Source organism: Mycteria americana, chromosome 6 (genome assembly GCF_035582795.1).
Source record: "Mycteria americana isolate JAX WOST 10 ecotype Jacksonville Zoo and Gardens chromosome 6, USCA_MyAme_1.0, whole genome shotgun sequence".
Classification (NCBI taxonomy): domain Eukaryota; kingdom Metazoa; phylum Chordata; class Aves; order Ciconiiformes; family Ciconiidae; genus Mycteria; species Mycteria americana.
In genome coordinates this window covers 40,904,773-40,923,523 of record NC_134370.1, presented here as the reverse complement: position 1 = coordinate 40,923,523, position 18,751 = coordinate 40,904,773, and the positions used below count along the sequence as shown (strand labels likewise).

Genomic DNA, 18,751 nt, shown 5'->3' with positions numbered 1-18,751 from the left:
AACTTTTATTATTCTAGCAGGTGGCATATTATCATTCTTACAGACTGATAATTTTCCTTATTATCCCCTTGACTGCACATATAACACAGCAATATGAACTCAATAATGCCTATAAACATTTCCATTAACAACAGAGCTTGCTATTTAGGCATACAGAATGTGGTACCAGACCGGTGTAGTTTATTTTTTTAATTGATGTATTGTGCTACTGTATATGGCTGCTGAATTTTGACAACAACGAAACCAAAAAAAGCACTACAGGGCTTTAACCTGTAACTTCTTAGCATATTTATTTAGATATTAACCCACCTAAGTTTCTTCATCTGTCCCAGTGACAGCAGAACTCCACAACAGGAAGTAAGCTCAAAAATAATTATTATAAAAGAATCCAATCACAAATTATTTCACTCTAAGCATATACGAGCTTTGTACTTTGATGCACACACAATCCACTGAGGTAGGAAATTAACACAAGTATTTAAAAAGGTGTGAAGTTATTCAAAATTTCTATATGCTGCAATTTTATTTCCTCTTCTGTCATACCACAATCAGTTATATTCCTTAGAAGCTACAGAAAGGACCTGTATACTAATGAACTTATTACCATCTTCCCAGAGAAACTGCTGCCCTCTCCGAGATGCTCAGAGGGAGCCTGCAAATGTGTCCCTAACTCTCCTGTGCTTAATAAGTGTTCAGAGTTAGTATAAAAAAGAAGAATTCTTAAAAGTTACACAGGTACTAGCCACAGTCAGCTTTTGCATTGCCAGGCACAGGCACAGTTGGGGACCCAGGTCGCTCTGTCACATCATATTTGTATATGTTCCTTCATCCCTCCTTATTTTGAGAGCTGAAGTGCATATTATTGCTCCCCCCACTCCCAAATGCTTGAAAGATTGAGCTTTGCTTCTGCTCTGAAGGAAAAAAAAGAACAAAATACTACTCATTTCCCCTGAGGAATGATGGCAAGCATTTTGGTCTGACTGCATGACAGGCCAAAAGCATTGAGGCTGGGGCCAGCAAAACCATGGCACGTGATTTCAAAGAGGTTCATAGGCTGGTATAGAAGCAGCTGCTCTTGCCAAAAGGACTGCCTGCTGTCAGTGCCAGCATTAACACCCCCCAAAAAATTAGGTGGTTAGGAAAGGCAAATAAATAATTCTTACTGTATGAGTACAACCCTTGTATTTATAAACAGATTAATACTAACCAACTGCAAGAGCTTTATGACATCCCTGTGTAAAAACACGCTGCAGTTTGGAAAGCCCACTCTTTATTCTCCATGAAATACACTGATAAATACACAAGTGATCTACTACTTTAAAACAGACTACAGCAATTCCTTTCTCTTTTATTTGCTCCTCTGCTTACCAATAAATACAGCAAAACCAATACAATTTTCTGTGTCATTAGACAACAGCTTTAGGGACAACTCCAGACTGTCTCCAAAAGAACCAAATGTAATTCTGCTCTATTCTCATTAGAGACTGTCTTTACTGAACTGCCTTTTGCAGTCCGTTCACGCAAATTTTGCCTGCAGCAAAGCTTACGGCTTTGTACAATTTTGCTCAAAGTAAAATTAATAGCTTACTACATTTAACAAGTTTAGCAATTAAACATTGATATCACCACCTCCTATTCTTTTCCTCTTAATCCTCAAATTGACAACGAAAGCAGCAAACACTGAAAATACTTTAAACTGGGAAAACCAGGTCTCACTAACCAGGTGAAGATACATTTTGAGATTTTCTGTAAAGACACACTCTTCACAACTAACTGATATGTGTTTTGATCACTTGGCTCAGTTATGACAAACTGCAGACTGTTGTTGAGTCAGACTGTAAAATTAAGGACAAAGCAGTACGTACAAAAGAGGAGGGAAGCCAACTCTCCTCATCAATGGTAGGATTTGAAAAGACCAAGCCCACAGAAGTGGTTTATGTCTTTTCCCAGCAATAGGAGCTGAATGAGATCAGCACTGGTTATGTTTCAGAAGCTTTCTTTTTTATTCAGTAGTAGAGCTCTAGAGTGAGCTTCCCCCCCCCCCCCCTTTTTTTTTTTTAATCATCCCTGAAGGGTGGGGGGGAGAACAACCCCAAGCCAACCAACCAACCAACACCAAACCAACCAACCAACAAAAAAAAAAAAGGGGGGGGGCAAAAATTGCTACAAGATGCAGAGATGATTTTTTTGTTCTCCTTGCTCCCAATGTTCAGTACTCAGACAATTATTTTTATCTATATGATTGTCTAGCATTGGTTGTGAACTGGAGGAAACGTGAAATATAAAATATGCAGTCTCAGGACAACTGAGTTTGTAAAAAGCAAATGTACAAGTGGTACTTAGTTTGTTCATACAATATCAATATAACATGACATGTCAGAACTCTATCATGATTCATTCCCTTTTCAAAAATACTTCACACCCTTCCACCCCGTGATTGTGCAAAATGATGCCTGATAGGCTAAAAAGTAAAAAAGAAAAACACAGGAAAGACAAGCAAGCCCACCCCACATTTTCTCTAGAGCTTTTTGTTACTAAGCAGTTTTCAAAAGCATATGAAAATATGAATTCAGCCAAAATTACCTTAATAACCAAATCAAACTTCTGGTGTAAATCCCTATTAATTGGCTTTAGGAGTGTGAGTACAGCTGTTGTGAGATTCATATGGAAATACTGTGGATAATCCTCAGGAGTACCTGTAAAAAAGACATTGAGGTTTGAACAAATGCTGTTTCTGAAAGATTTAGTTAAACAATATATTTATTTTACTCATTAGTCATCAAAGGAACAAAAACTAATCCTGCTATTATAAGGATAAAATATTGCATCATGTGTACATGGAGCTTAAGGATACTACTAACATTATGTGTTTAATATTATCATTATTTCCTTACTCTCCCTAACCATGAAGATTCTTCTCAACTGGGAATCCCTAAGTACTTGATAACAACAGGAGCCCAAACACACCTGCAGCTGGTGGAAATTCTGCTTCTCAGCTTCCAGGAGATATGTATAAACCTAATCAGATAAGAGGACCTATGGAGAAATGAGCTTTTACTGCAAATCATCTTCCACTTGTATCCACCACATTCCTGAAACCCGACTTGCTAAACACATACCACTGAGATTTTCTCTCTCCAGCTTTGAAGTACGTTTCCCCTGAAGTATTGCTGGACATAGGCTGACATTAGTCACAAAGCAGAGAACACTATGAACCCTTTTTTGAGCGCACACATTTAAACAAAGAAAATACACAATGAGGTGATGTGACAAAGATGTTACCACTAAGTTCATGGTAGCCATGTTATTGCTCACAGATGATGCCCTGACATTTGCAATTTAAAATGCCTATTTTTAAATACCTTAGTTCTTGTAGCCCTCTGTTGCACCTATGGGCAAGCTCTTTAATGCATTAACAATATATACATAAGTAATACCAACAGATAAGTTATTTTAGAAGTCCTTCTAAAAAAACAAGTTTCTTATCAGGAAGAAAGCACCAGATGAAACCTCATCTGTGTCTAACAGCTTCCATTTATTGTCAGGAGTAAATAGCGTCTTCATGGCTGTGAGTTTTCAGGATACTCTCCAACCCAGTTAAAACAGAAGCAGTCAGAGCCTGAACAGATTTGCAAACCCATGGAGATCCAGCAAGGGCTATGCAAAGGATGGAGACAGCCATGACCTTGCTGTGCCTGGCCCCTAGGCTGGCCAGCGAGGCAGCTGCAGCCCAGAAACTTTCCTGTGGTACTGTGCTCAAGCCAAAAGGCTCTAGCAGCATAACCTGACACAGGAGGAGGTAAGAATTAAGCTACAGTGATTTTGAGCCACATGATTCTCAAAGAAAGTATACAAAAAAAGTACCAATGGTAGATCATTAATTGCCATGGCAGGATAAAGCAATAAGCATATGGGATACTCTTCAGCAACAGTCTTTCACCTATCAGGGAACAGAGGCTACACCATTTTTTTTCTAAAAGACAAAGGGATGTTCTCTACTCATTTGTGTGGCGGAAAACTGAATCTGCCTTCTCTAGCCTGTGTGTCTCATCCCAATTTGTTTTGGTTTAACTTTCCCTGAGCCAGCCTGACTCTCAGCTGGGGAAATGTGAGAGCACAAATCTGAACAGAGCAGGGCTCAGAAAGCCGAAGTGTTTAGAAATAGCACGAACTTTGGCATCTCGCAGCCTATCAGTATTACTAAAAGTATCCAAAGAAACCTAAATACAGACTACAAGCCTAAGATCTCAAGTCATTTTAGGTCTAGGGGTAGTCCTGCGTAGCAGCTGAGACACAGAAAGCACTCCTGGCTGATGGTATAAATGCCCCAGTAAGTCCTCTGAGCTCATGAGTTACAACATCTTAAAGCGGCCATGAGAGCAGGATAAATATTGCTGTGCCAATACAGTATAACAGGACATAAGATTCAACACAAAAAAGACCACTTTGCTGATAAATGATGCTATTGTTTGTTCATCTTTCAAGTGGAATGATTAGAAACTGCTTTTAGAAAGTCAGTAGCTATCCCAGGAGATAGATTACTGTCCAAATTCATGTGCAATACTTTTAATATGCAACTCATCATATGACAACCATTTGCTATACTGTGTGTATATTGTGTATATATATATTGTGCATGTGTGTATATATACACACACTGTACATATTCTGCAATTATCTCTGTATACACGTATGCCATACACCCAGACAGCAGTAACAGGAAGAAACACTATGGATTATTTTTTCTATTACATCACCAACATAAATGCAGAGTTTCTAGCTCCAAGTCCTCCCTCCCTTTCTGCCCCTTTTAACTTCAACTCCTAATTAACTGATCTAATTTTTTAAGAGCACTAGGCATCCAGCAGGAGCTCCAAGCTTTTGGCAGATAACAGACTGCTGCACTCTTAGGAGGCTGCACATCACGAGGGCTGATGCTGAAGCTAAAAAAAAAAAAAAAAAAAATCAAGACATGAAGGACTAAATGCAAAAGTAAAAAACAAGACATTCCCTGAAGGAAAACAAATACTTAAGGGAGGATGGAGACAACTGTAAGAGGCATGAAGTGATCTACAGCAGGGAAGATGAAGCTAATGTTGTGTAAGGATGCCAGGAAAGAATCCAAGGGAAAAAAACAGGTAAAAGAGAAAAAGACAGCAAGGAGCACGATCAGGAAAGTAAAGATTAGAGTATAATAGAGCTGGATTGCCCAAATCCTAACTGATGATGCCTGCTCAGCTACTGCCTACCACAGGAAGAGTCCAAACTCCAGGATACCTTAAATTCTGACTGTAAAGTTTTCTAGGAACAGAGATATCTGCTTCTGCATACACAAAAATATTTGTATTTTGACAGAGCAGACCAGCCCTCAGTCCACACTGTTGCCTGATCTGCTTCCAGAAAGCAGGAATTTCCTACTGCAACTGTAACTATGTGTCTTCAAAATGTGTCGTCTGCATATTACAGACAAGGACTACTGGCCAGAGAACTGTTCTCACCACCCCTATGCTGCCAGTCTCTTACAAGTCCAACCTGCAAGAATATGTAACCCAGGAAAAGCAGAGAGGTCTAAAGCTCTATGGATGAGCCCTGAGTCTCCTGCCTCCAGAAATCCATCTGGTCTGTGCGTTTGGAGAGGTCTAGCGTATCAAAAGGTGGTGGGCCAGCACACACCAGCAGGTCCGTAAGCACCCTTGAGAAAGGAGGACAGCACATGAAGGGTGGTACGTGGTTTCTTTTCTGTTCTTTAGCACGTGGAGATGAGATTGCACCATCCGCACCAAAAATGAGGACCAAGTGCTCAACAGACCTCTGGTTACACTCTTTCGGCCCAGGCAACAGAAGCAGCAAGATGACAGCCCAGGAGGGAACGTGATCTCTTCTTCCTTGATGACCTTACAGAAGAGGGGAATGTCCACAGTGTGGCGGAAAACTGAGGCCTCTTAGGTTTGCTTTTCTTGGAGCCAGAGGAGGGCTTTTGTGGGACATGTTGCCTGCCAAGCAAATGTGTCAGGGAGGTCACAGGACTGGAGAGAAACCCCCAAAAATGTTGTGGTGGTTTTTGGCTCATCATTTAAATATCAAACAAATAGAACACTTACTTGTTCAAAATTGGCAGCAGAAATCACAGAGACAGTTCCAGGGTCAAAACAGAAGCTAACGATTTAAAGGAAAAAATGACTTTTCCAAGAACCAGCCCCAGAGAAAAGAAAGCCTTAAAATTACTATTAAAAATAGCTAAGGGAAAACCTTCAAACAGGGCTGAGCAGTAAGCACGGGGCTGTGATGCAGTTAGCACTTATGAAAAAAATAGGGTGAGAATGCAGATGAAAGTGAGCTGGCTTCTATCCCCTTTTTATTGCACACACACTACATGCAAAGGGAGGAGGCTTGCTTACACACTTGCATTTGCCAGACACTATATGTGTGTCTATTGGAATAACCCAGATATATTAACATTCCTGAAAGTCAAGGATTGGAAAACTTAGTGCATGAAAAAAAATTTCCAAACATCACGATTCCAAATGTAAAGATATCGAGCATTTTATAAGAAATGAAATATTACAGTATGGCCCCAGTTCAATCCTCTTCTCTGAAGTACTTTACTGTACTTTGAAAGGTAGTTCTTTCATCATGTGCTTTAGCCAATACTTTAAATAGAAGACAACAATCCCAGTAATACTATGCTGTAACTAGTTCTCTAATCTTAGGATGACCCTCAAGAATATTTAAGACCTAGTCTTCTATTATTTTATCAGTGTCAGTCCATAACTACTTGAACAAGAACATTCAGACATCTTGATATATCCTTTGAGAGGATTGTACTCAGAGGTCAGAATGAGAACGAAAGCAGAAAATAATGGGCTAGTAATACACTTGGAATATTTCTTAATTTCTCCAGTGTCTTACCCTCAAGTTACTTTTGTCTTCATCATTGCTATGCTCACGTGAATGTGTAACAAGACTTCCACAGGTATTTATCATTACCCTCATGGAGTAAGTCTAACTCCTTTTCAATGAACTGCAGGGGAACCTGTTGTTGGAACTGGAGAGGTTCACTCGTACCCTCTCCATGGGAAAGATCATTAGATTTGGTGAAAGCAGCACTGAGGCATCTACCTGAACACTTGAAAGGCTATTTAGCTTGAAAGCGTAACAGGCAGAGATCTTTATGGGCACTTAAGGATGAGGTTAGTAAGCCACATCAAGTAGAAGCGAGTTATCACTGTGGTGATGCTGGGCTTCATTAAAAGAAACACGTCTTCACAGTAGATCCTAAAGATACTGAGAAAGATGCACAGACTTCATATATAACATCCACAGGGCCCAAAGCATATGCCAGGATTTGACTTGGATACGTGTGCAGTGGGAGGAAGAAAGCATGGTAAAAGAACCACCAAATTACAACTCAGTTAAATAAAATTCAAAATCACTCTCATATTCGGCAAGTAGCTTATTCTCTCATTCTACGGGCATAGTTCAGACCTTCCAGTGTTTAAAAAAAAGACATATCCAAAGATATAAAGAAGAACTACGTAGATCTGAAGCAAGGGAAAAATCCATATAACAAGAAATATCTGTAAGGCCTAGTTCCTGTGAAACTATTTAATATTTTCTGAGGTAAAGTCTAAAATATAAATAGCCCTGCATACTGGGAAAGATGAAGACAGACTTAAAATCTAAAAAGACATTGTTTTGAAGACCATGGGGGTGGGGGAGAAGATAGCCTTTCCATTGAAAAATCCCCAAAAGCAAACCAAATTCCTATAATACATCTTTCTGAATTATTTCTTTGAGGTCAAAACAGTCATTCAAACATTAAAAATATCACAGGTTAGTGAAACACAATTTTTAGTAAGTTCACTCCTGAAGAATTTTGCAAGTTAAGCCAAGAACATTAAAAAAATGGACTAAATGTTGCATTAGGGCATAACTGTCAACAGGAGAATTTACAAATAAGCCAAGAATTTATAAGTAAACCAAGTCAATTTTCAAATATAAGAACACCTAGTATATTTACTCTACATGTATTTATAAATTTCCTTATAAAACAGTTTTGCTGGAAAAGGACTAGTTGACAGCAATGCATCCCTTGGTTTGCCAGATCTGAATCCAGTTACAGCCTGAAGGACTCTAGCTTGCCACATGGCTATCCAAACAAAACCTGATTTCTTTTCTTAGAGGATGCTGAGGTCTGCCGTGCTGAGGCTGGTCTGTCACGGCCATGTCCCTTGCCATGGTCCTGGGAGTAGAGCCCTGGAAATGCCTCAAGACCAGCCTGTTGGCACTGCACGGGTTCAGGCTCCTGCAGTTTGCACACAAAGCTCAGGACCTGCACATTCAGTACAGCGGTACCTGGTACAGTAGCAATTCGTTTGTACCCTCTTAAGATGGCTCTCAAAATGACAGACATCAAACCTACTATTTTTCCCCTTTCACAACAGAACTATAATATACATAAGCATCTTTTTTTTTTTTTTTTTAAATGACAAACAAAACTACGCAATCTGCTCATTAAAATCTTTACTTCCACCTCTCCATGACAAGCCACGGAGAGGATTTAGCTGCAGTTTAACACAGCAAACATGAAAAAGATGCAATTTCACAAAACACACGATTCTGAATTCCCACGCTAGTCACAGGGCACAGAAATTACTACAACATCAGTCTCTGTACTTTGGGAAGAGCAGGGCAGGTGGAGGACTGCAACTGCAAACCACTGCGTTAGGCCTTTTCCATTATCAAATCATACAAGCTAAGCAATTGGAAACAAATGCCAAACACAGGAAAGTAGCAAGGGTGGAAAAAAAACAAAAACACCACCACCCCCCAACAACAACAACCCAACAAAAAAAAAAAACAAACAAACAAAACAAACCCACAGCAGAATATAAGAAATCCCCCAGCAAAGTGGGCATTCTCTGAACTCTTTCTAGAACTGCATTCCTCTCTAGCCAGAAAACAGCACAGTCAACTAAACAAATACTAAATTATAAGGGAAAGCATGCAAGCTCACAGGCAGCAAACTTAAAGGTAGATGCAGTAAGACCCTTTAAAGTTGCTCTGCGCCAGAACACTTTTGGAAGGAAGCCTGCTCTAAGTGACTTTCTTTAGCATCTTTTATTGCACCTTTCCACCTGTGAATGAAAAATGCATTGCAGCATAGCTATGAGCAAAGACAAATATCTCTCCTTTTGCTTGCTGTGTTGCTCCATTTGCTAAACCAGACAATTCTGAATCTAATCTGAATAAATAATAATAAATAATGCAACCATCTGAAATAGCCTTCTAAATTGCAATTAAATGTAAATTGGTAGAACAATGATTTCAAACATCCCACTAACCACAATATGAATTTTTATTAGGTTTCTACTCTCCCAGTCAATCTTTCTCTGGCTGGTCATAATAAAGTGACTGATCGTGAATGATAGCAAGAGTAGCAGACACCAACCAACTAGGATGGAATAGAGGATGCCCGGTCGATCAGAAGGAGGCTGGATGTTTCGGTCCTGATCTATGGCTTGTATGGGTGGAGTGACACTGATGGGATTCACACGTGCCTGAAATGAAAAATCAGACAGATTTGAAACAGAAAAATTAGAAAGCCAGTAGGCAGATCTTTAGGTTTAACACAAAAACATCCCACTGAAAAAGATATTTGCTGAAATTGCACGTGGAAAAAAAATGTCATATTTAAGAATAGTTACAGCACATGTCCCTTTTGACATAGAAATTAAGTGGGCAACATATATATTTCTACAGCAACCTCCCTTCTTTTAGATACGTTTTATACTATAATAGCATCTTCAAGGAAAGGAAGCTCGCAAATGTTCAAGCAAATGCTTGACTATGCTACTATAAATAGTTCCTTAAATCAGATATTTCAGACATCATCATAGCAGTGAAATACAACAAATGCTTTAAAAAAGGAAATAAAAACAAACTGAATTTGAGCATCATTAGGAGCTAGAGTGGCTGTGATACACGAATACATACTGCAAGAAAAATTCAAGCCAAGGTACAGACATTTCAAGGACAGGTACATTTGAAAAGTTTGGATGGACACTACAATAATTCACACCATTATTCAGAAGTGATCTTGCACGCCGAACATGGAAACAGAAAGCCAGAAAAAGCATTCACAGGCTTTCATCTTGTTCAGTATTTGTACACCCAATTTTTTACCTACCAACTTAATAGCATTCCTGTACCTACTAATAGCACTTAGCCCTCACTGTTGCTTTGAATATTTTCTAAAGTTTTCCTATGTTGATACACTCCCCAGTAATAACATCAGATCTGCTATTCCCAACTCTAAAAGAACAGTTTCAGTAACCTTGGCTGCTTAATCAACTAGAAACATAGCTACCCCATGAACATATGTGCACCAGTCTTTTCCCTCCCCTTGAAACTTTCATTTGTGTGGCCAAAATGTTTAATAAACCCTATGAAAAAACAGATGCGTTTTTTCCACGTATGACTAAACCTGGAAGCCTTTGTGTTGGAAAGCTCTAACCCTCCATGTTCTGCAAGAGGGAACTTGAAATTTAGCGTAGGAATAGGAATGAGACAAGTCCACACTTGGCAAACTTTTGGCACAGACTTTAGAAATCCTCCTGCTGAGATTTGGAAGAAATCTGCAAGAGCTTTAGCGATGTCTGTCAATAAACCTAGAGGGAAAAGAGGTGAGCCAGGAGGAAGAGAACAAGACAGGAATGGATGCAAGGCAGTTTGCATGAGGGGAGAGTTAATACCCCCTCCCATAATTTTGGATACGCAGCCGCATGGTCATCTGCAATAACACAAGCTATTCTGCCCGCGGTTTGTCCACCCAGAAGTCACTTCCTACAGGTTACTGAGGTCCGACCAGGCTTTTCCAGGCTCATGAGCCAGGGCTTGTAGCCACGCATGGTTACACAGCTCTTGGCTTTGGGCGCAGAGCATCTGCCTACCGACAGGGGACTGGTACCTCTTCACTCTGCCTCTCTGCTCATGGCTTTTTCCACAGTTCCCAACAAGCAGGTGAGGCCCTTTGTCACACGCCTGTTTCCATTTTTGACTCTTTCAAATATTAAATTCTTAAAAGTATAATGAGGAAGATGAGCTCAAAATAGGCATAAAGAAAGAGAGAAGAAGATATATTTGACATATGTTTGAATTTTTAAAATGCTTTAGGACTGCATAAAAGTTACATGCTGAGAGATAAGATAATGTGTAAAACTGTCCAAGACTAAAATGCTATTTTAAAATTTACAGATCAATTGAAGCAGTCTCAGACAAATATACATTATAGTTAAAAACATACCCACAACTAAAACAGTTTCATTTGCTAAGGCTGGCTAGGTTTTAAACTCACCATTACAACATTGCAGGCCAAGCTGAAACATCCGAGTCTATGCTAGAGTAACAGCGATGGATTGTGCCTTGTCAATAATGAGCTGTCAGCTGTACCCAATTGCCGGAACTAGACTAAAATAATAATTGTTGGATATTTAACTCAGATAGCAAGGACATGTGCTGCTTTACTTTCCAATTCAAGGAGAAGCTTGAGAGCAGCATTTAGAAAAACTGCATTTGAAATTAAACAGGTTCTACTTGAAGAATAGATATTTTATCCCACGCTGCCACTATTACACTGACTCCTCCGAACCAAAACAATCAATTTAACAGAAGCAAGTTGTAAAAGAAAACAAAGAAGTATAAGATGACTAAGAATAAAACACGAAATCCATTAAATTTTCATTCCATGTAAGTTGTTTTTCTAAGTACTGTACACACCCTGAAACGGGCTGCTCATAAACTAGAAGATACCATGCAACAAAGTCAGTCGCAATCCGCTGAAATGTTTAGGGATAATTTAAAGCTGTTTTGAATTAAATAGGCTGATGCGCCTTGAAGCAAAGCTAAAGGTACTTTCATATTGTTTTAATAATCCATAGATAACACAAGTATCTTTTTCATTTAAACTTAAATTAGAGCTATGAAAACATAACTGCACAAAGAAGCAGCCATTAAGTATATTAATAAATTTGTAAAAGCATGCGTATGATCATTTCAGAAGGTGAACATGTACTTTTAATGAAAAATAATTATTTTAAAAACTTGTAGTCAAAACATGCTGTGATCAATAGCAGTAATAACCATGATTATTACATAGGGATATTTCTTTCTTTCCTGAGCACTTTAAAAATGTAAAAGGCACAAACAGCTGCTCACAACATCCCCCACGTCCTGCTGACATGGTGCTGCTTGGCAGCAAAGCCATTGGGGCTCATGGGGCCCAAGGCAGCTCCCCGGAGCCCATCTCGCTGTGACAGGGCCCCAGTCCTGCCCCCAAAACTGTTCTGCCTATCACAGTTAGCAGTTGTTGCTAGAGGCCAGCAGACCACAACAATACAATACCCGCTGCCACCCTCACCAGGAGGTTCAGAGAAAAGACGAGGCTTTGCTCAGCCCTTTGAGAGAGAGGACACGGTCACATACAGATAGAAGGTGGCTGCTGACTGAAGCAGAGGAGGTAGAGCCTCCTCACAGCTCTGCAGAGCGGGCAAACGTTACAAAGTGGGGTGTGTGACAGCCACCATTGTGTATTAGATCCAACATCCTTGCAAAAGACAAAAAAAACCCCTAGCATTGTCATTCTCAGCCTCAAAGGAGAGCTTCATAAAAAGATGGAAGCTCATTAAAAGGAAGGGAAAACAGATTACTGAAAGAGTAAAACGTCTGCAGGGCCCATGACTGCTTAAGGACACTCAGTTGGAGGCAAAGAAAAAGCACATGGGGTTTTTATTGAGACAGGCTTGAGAAAGGGCAAGGCAAGTCAGCACAGCTATGCAGGGAAGGTTACTCAGGATAAATAGACGGCCTTCAAAAACCAGCCACTTCCAAATGAAGAACACAAAAGGGTTCACAAGCCCTGGAAGACGCAGGTGATTAAAAAACAAACTAACAAGGAGATCCTGTCAGTTCTAGGGTAAAATATGCAGTAATTTATTTACTTTTCCCCATTAGGGAAGTGTTCTCTCAGTTATTGGTTTCGGTATTAACAGACTTCCAGGTGCTCCAATATAGCAGAATACACCATCAGGCAGGCCAAAAAAAAGAACCCAAACCCCAACTTGCAAATGTTATCACAAGTATTAATAAATTTTAAAAAACATAAATCCTTCTTCAAACAGAACTGTGACAGGAAGCCTGTCAGGGAGTCTGCAGGGCCAAGAGATGATATCAAGGCAAAAAAAAAAAAAAAAAAAAATTAAAAAAAGCTCAAAGAGATTAAGATAGTAGCACAAAACCTAATTTTTTTTTTTCCTTCTTTTGTGTTCACCATGAAAGGACTCTGATGGGTCCCCATACCAGCACCTTCTCCATGCGGCATGCCTAGCACGTCCCGCAAAAAATCATAGCATTCAGAGGCATTATGGACTGAACAAGCCAAACAAAGAATAACACAAGGCCAAGAGCAGATGGGTTTCTAAAGGTAGGCAAGAGCCAATCATATGAACTTGCTGTGCTATGTAATCTCCTGCTTAAAAGTGCTTTGGTACCTGAGAAACAGCAGGTAGCAAACGTAATATCAAAATTAAACAGGTCCCAGGGCGACCCAGGGGAATACCACCATGAAGCCTGAGGCTTGTACCAGGAAAAATTAGCAGGTAACATAATAACAGTCTGAGCAAACACATAAATAAATACACCAGGGAAAGTTTGGTTTTCTGCAAAGGGAAATCCAGCCTCTCAAACTTACTGCGGCTCCCTACAGGAATCTGTGGCGCATGTATACCACAGAACTGTTTGATACAGTGCATGTAGACTTCCAGCCAACTTTGACAAGCTCCCTTACAAAATACTCTTAAGGAAATTTGGCCTTGTCAGAAAACAAGCGAAGACCCGCGTATCCAGAAACAGTTAGGTTAAGAGACATGACACAGAGCAGGAGTAAGCTTTCAATTCCCGTAGGGAGAGAGGGGAGACCCATAGGGATCTGTGCTAGTACCGGAGCTGCTTGGCTCATTCCTACGTGACCTCAGAAACATGGGGGAGAACACAGTAAGAAGAATTACAGACTATACTCAATTATTCAGAGTAGAGAGGATGAGGGTCACCTGCAAAAGACTGCAGTTTTAAGCACTGAAGGCTGCATACTTAGTGAAGTGCCTCAAGTTTTCGCACATTTTCCTTGTACATATTCAGTCCTTTTATGAAAAACCACTAACCAAAACTCTCAGTACTCATACACAGATAAATCTTCTCAGCTATGTTTGGGAGGGCAATGAATCAAAATGATCCTCCTCATCAGTGAAATCAAACAAGACTTGACCACTTACAGGCTGTGAGGACAGAGCACTGGGAGTCTTTCCCTCAGCTCTCTTCAATAGAAAGATCTCTCATAATTCATTATGAAATGATCAGTGAATAATAAAATGTTTATTCACAAATGTCATAAAACAGTGCCATTCGCCTACCCCAGTCATCAACGATACACGCTTCAAAAAGCAGCATCATCGAGTTTCTGTCATGGGAAAGAAGACTGGAAATTATCTGAAGTTACTCTTATAAAATTGAAAGGGCTAGAAAAAAGAAAAAAACACAACAGCAAATATTCATTCAAATGCTTTGTCTTAATGCATTTAGTGTAGCTGGAAAATGCTTCTATTAATTTGCTACACTGTTTTTATGTCTTGCTCTTTGACCTGTGTGGTTAGCCAAAATTTGGCTACAAACTGTTTCTGTTTAGAAGAGAAACTGATAATGCAGCCAGGTCTGTTTTAAACAATGCTGTTTATTCAGTAGAAAGGCAAAAGTCATGTTTCCCTGGAGAGCAGAGAAATTGAGCTTCCAGTCACCAGTACTCCTGCTTACATCTTTGAACATACTTCAACCACAAAAACTCTTTTTGCTTTTATTCAGGAACTGACTACCACCACCATATCTGAGCCTGCCTCTGATGCCTCCTTCTCCGCCTGCGTTTCTGTTTCAGCATACACACCTTCATAACGCAGTGAAGGTCTTTCAGTTGGTATCTCTATTGCAAATGGTGACACGTGGCTAGAATACAGGTGTCTAAGTAGGATAACAACATGATAATAATATGATAATAAAAAAATAATAATGACTGGCAGAAACTTCCCTATTTTTTCTTACCTGAAAAATAAATAAAAAAAATCTAAAGCAAAAGATCTTTAAAGTCCCAAAGTCCCCAAACTTGCAAAGGAAGCCATAAACCTCTGCATGCATTCATGCAAGAGTGTTTTAAGCTCCTACTAAGGATAGTGAGGAAAAGAAGCAACTGATTTTTTAATTTATTTATTCACATGGAGCTTAATAAATTTAGGATTGCTGTTGCATTCAATAATCCAAAGAGTATCTCTAGGCATTTGCGTAAAAACATGCATTTTTTCACCATCACATGGTGACTGAAATACAGTATGGAACAATTAAAAGGAAGCTTACAACTGAGGTGCAGAATATGCATTTTGTGCTTTCAAGCATAATAAAACAAAAGTGACTATTTTTGAAGGTACATATTTTCCGAAGATTTTGCATGTACATTATTTTATTTAAAACATTTTAAGATGTCCATGACTGCCAGACTTTCAATAGAAAGATATTTAAAATGCCATGTGTTAAATGTAATAACTCAATTATTTGATTAAAAACTGAAACTGAGGGTTTTTGTTCTTCTTATACAGACACTTTCGATTGATTGTTCAAATGACTGCCATCTGCCTCCTCCTCCTGCCTTAGTTATAACTCCACTCACCATCCTCCTCCCCCAAGATTTTTCTCATCCACTTTTTGAGGGTAAAAACATTGCTTCTCAGCACTGCACAAAGTCTTTGGAAGATATCAGCTTGGACCTTGCATCTCTGGGAAAACACTGCTAATGGTTTAAAACCAGCATGTTGCCAAAAACCCCACAGATGGTCATTTTTGCTAAATAATTATTAATAAGCAAGATAAAGAAAAGCAAAGAGAAGACCAACTTCAGGAAACTCATTTACCTGAAGGAAGTACCTTCCTTTCTTTATATGTTCACCTGGAGCTCATCTTCCTGATTTCTAAAGCCATGCAGGTCAGAAATGCTCTACTTGAAGTTAATGAAATAAAAACTGGTTCAATCTCTTAGGAGTGAGAGCTGAACTTAATGCTGCATATCTACAGTTTTACCCAGATACCTCCCCAGAATACAGTGACTTCATGCATTATTGAACAGTAGCTTTTAAGTGACTTAAAACCTCTCATGTCAAGAACTCAGTTCTCCCTGTATCTAACACTGTTCTCTCGATATTGTCTGTTTGTTACTAAATAATTACATGTTAGAGTCATGAAATACCAGAACCTAACTGCAAGACTGAACAACCATTTAGGATTTCAAATTAGCTACCCATGCTGTACCACATGCAGCGTTATGCTGAATTCAAGTTGCCATAGGCTCATCCAAGGCACTGATTCTATCAAGTACTAAGCATTAAATGAGGAAAGAAAAAAGCACTGATCGGTATTTGCTATGAGTTACAAGTTTAGAGGTGGTTTTTTTTTTTTAAGACGGGGACCATAATAATTGTTGCACAGCTGATACCAAGCATAGTTCTGCTTTAAAAAAAGAAAGATTTCCTATCTTTTCCATGGTCTACCTAAGATGCAAAGGTAAATTTGCCAACCGTATCTATTTATAGAGAACTTCTTCCCCTAGGGAAGATAAGAAGGAAAAAGGAGGAAATGACACATTTTTAGAGTTAGAACAACAACGTGATTTTCTGCACAGACCTTTTTTTTTTTTTTTTTTTGCTTATTACCACAAAAATGGTTGTGTTCTGAGAAACTGAGACACAGTTAACCTTACTGAACTAGGACACTGCCTGGTTTTGAGCAGTTAATTTATTAATAAGAACTGTCTTTTACATGGTTGAAGACGACAGACTATGAACCAGCCATAGGTTCACAAACTGGGGTGATGCTGCTTTGATGATTCACAACCACTTCAGCTCCCACATGCCTGCCCTGAGATGCTCCTGGAAGTCAGTGGTCAGGGCCACTACACAGACAGAAGTAAACATTACCAACTACTGTAAAAGATAAAGCCATATGAAAAGAAGAGTTCCCAAACTTTTGTTTAGATTCACTAAGGCGAGCTTCCCACCCATAATAATGCTCCTATGTCTATTAGCCTGCATGAAATCCACTAACAGAAGGGACAAAAACTAAATCTTTAGAATTTATTATTGTATTCAAACACGGTGAGACATTTTCTACCCACTAATTCATCTGGAAGACTAAGTTATTAAGACATACACAAAGACTGCTAAAAAGAAAAAAAAAAAAAAAAAAGAAAAACAAAGAAAAAGGGGGGGGGGGGGGTAGGGGGAGGACGGACACGGGAGGATGGACGGACATACTGAAAACATGCATTACTCCAGGTTGACCAAAATAAGATACATCACACTGCCCTGAGCAACAATCCACCAAAAAAAGGAATGTTCACTTGCATTAATAATTCAGTCTGCCAGTTTGTGGTGGCATTTCTTAGGCAGACACACAGCTAACTGACCTTTACCCAATATATGCATTACTAACATGGCTATGAAAACCTGTCCTAAATCATAGTCTTACCAAATAAATGAATATTGTTTTAAAATAATTTCCTAAGTCATAGTAAACCCTGTGTTACCTGATCGATTGTCCTAAGAGCTCTAAGGCACTTGTATACACATATATGACCTGTTCCCCGGACGTATGCAGGACATTTTTTAAGATGATTAACGCTGAACATTTTCTGTAAGGAGTTCAATAAGTTGTCTAATATTGAAAAATCTGAAACATCTCCCCAGACATTTTTCTCTGAGAACATAAGAACATCTATCCCATTGTGAAAAGAGCATACCTAATTCCTAAATACTAGTTTATTCTAATTTATTCAGATTCAGCAGATTATAATATTAATTAATTGAATATTATAACATTCACATTTACTAAGTGTCACAGTGGCAAAAATCTCCCGCCTCCCTACCCCACACCCCCATCTACACTGGCATCCGCCATCAGTAACTGCAAGCAAACCCAATTGCCTTGCCCTCCCATTTTCTCAGCTGCCAGCAATTCTTGCTTCCCTGCTGCCGCTTCCAGACAATCAATCACTCCACAAGGCCTTGTGCTGCCTTCATGTCAAGTGGCACGCACTGACACCCCCAAGGAACACCAGTATTTTTATTGACTAGTAGCACCAAGTGCAGTGTAACTATAAAAATCAAGGCCAGGGATTTGTATGCTCAAGAATTCCCCTCTTTCCGCAAGCTGTGGGTCTGAATCTGTACAATCATCCAAATTTCTAGCCAAGGACACAAGGAACTGAATTCTGCACCAATTAAGTGGCTCAATGATTTTCAAGGAAATAAGACCACAGTTCCCTGCCTCTCTGTTGTCAGGTTAAAATATATAAAGAGTTTGGCAAACTGGATTAATGAATTCACTGAATTTACCAATATGCTGGTTTTGGCTGGGATAGAGTTAATTTTCTTCACAGTAGCTAGTATGGGGCTATGTTTCTGATTTGTGCTGGAAACAGTGTTGATAACATGTTTCAGGTATTTCTGAGCAGTGCTTACACAGAGTCAAGGCCTTTTCCATCTCTCACACCACCCCACCAGCGAGCAGGCTGGGGGTGCACAAGAAGATGGGAGGGGACACAGCTGGGACAGCTGACCCCAACTGGCCACAGGGATATTCCACACCATATGACCTCATGCTCAGC

The 18,751-nt window shown here is 39.5% G+C and overlaps 1 protein-coding gene across 4 annotated transcripts in view; it reads right to left on the bottom strand.

Moving 5' to 3' along the window:
* Positions 1–18,751, bottom strand: part of PCDH15 (protocadherin related 15) — a 388,852-nt gene that overhangs the window by 227,909 nt on the left and 142,192 nt on the right. For all 4 annotated transcript variants that reach the window (XM_075504147.1, XM_075504150.1, XM_075504148.1 and 1 more), the window contains exons 8-9: positions 9,452–9,560; positions 2,584–2,696 (exon numbers count right to left, since the gene is read on the bottom strand). In XM_075504147.1, the coding sequence (XP_075360262.1) occupies positions 2,584–2,696; positions 9,452–9,560 (222 nt within the window). The remainder of the gene's footprint in view (positions 1–2,583; positions 2,697–9,451; positions 9,561–18,751) is intronic.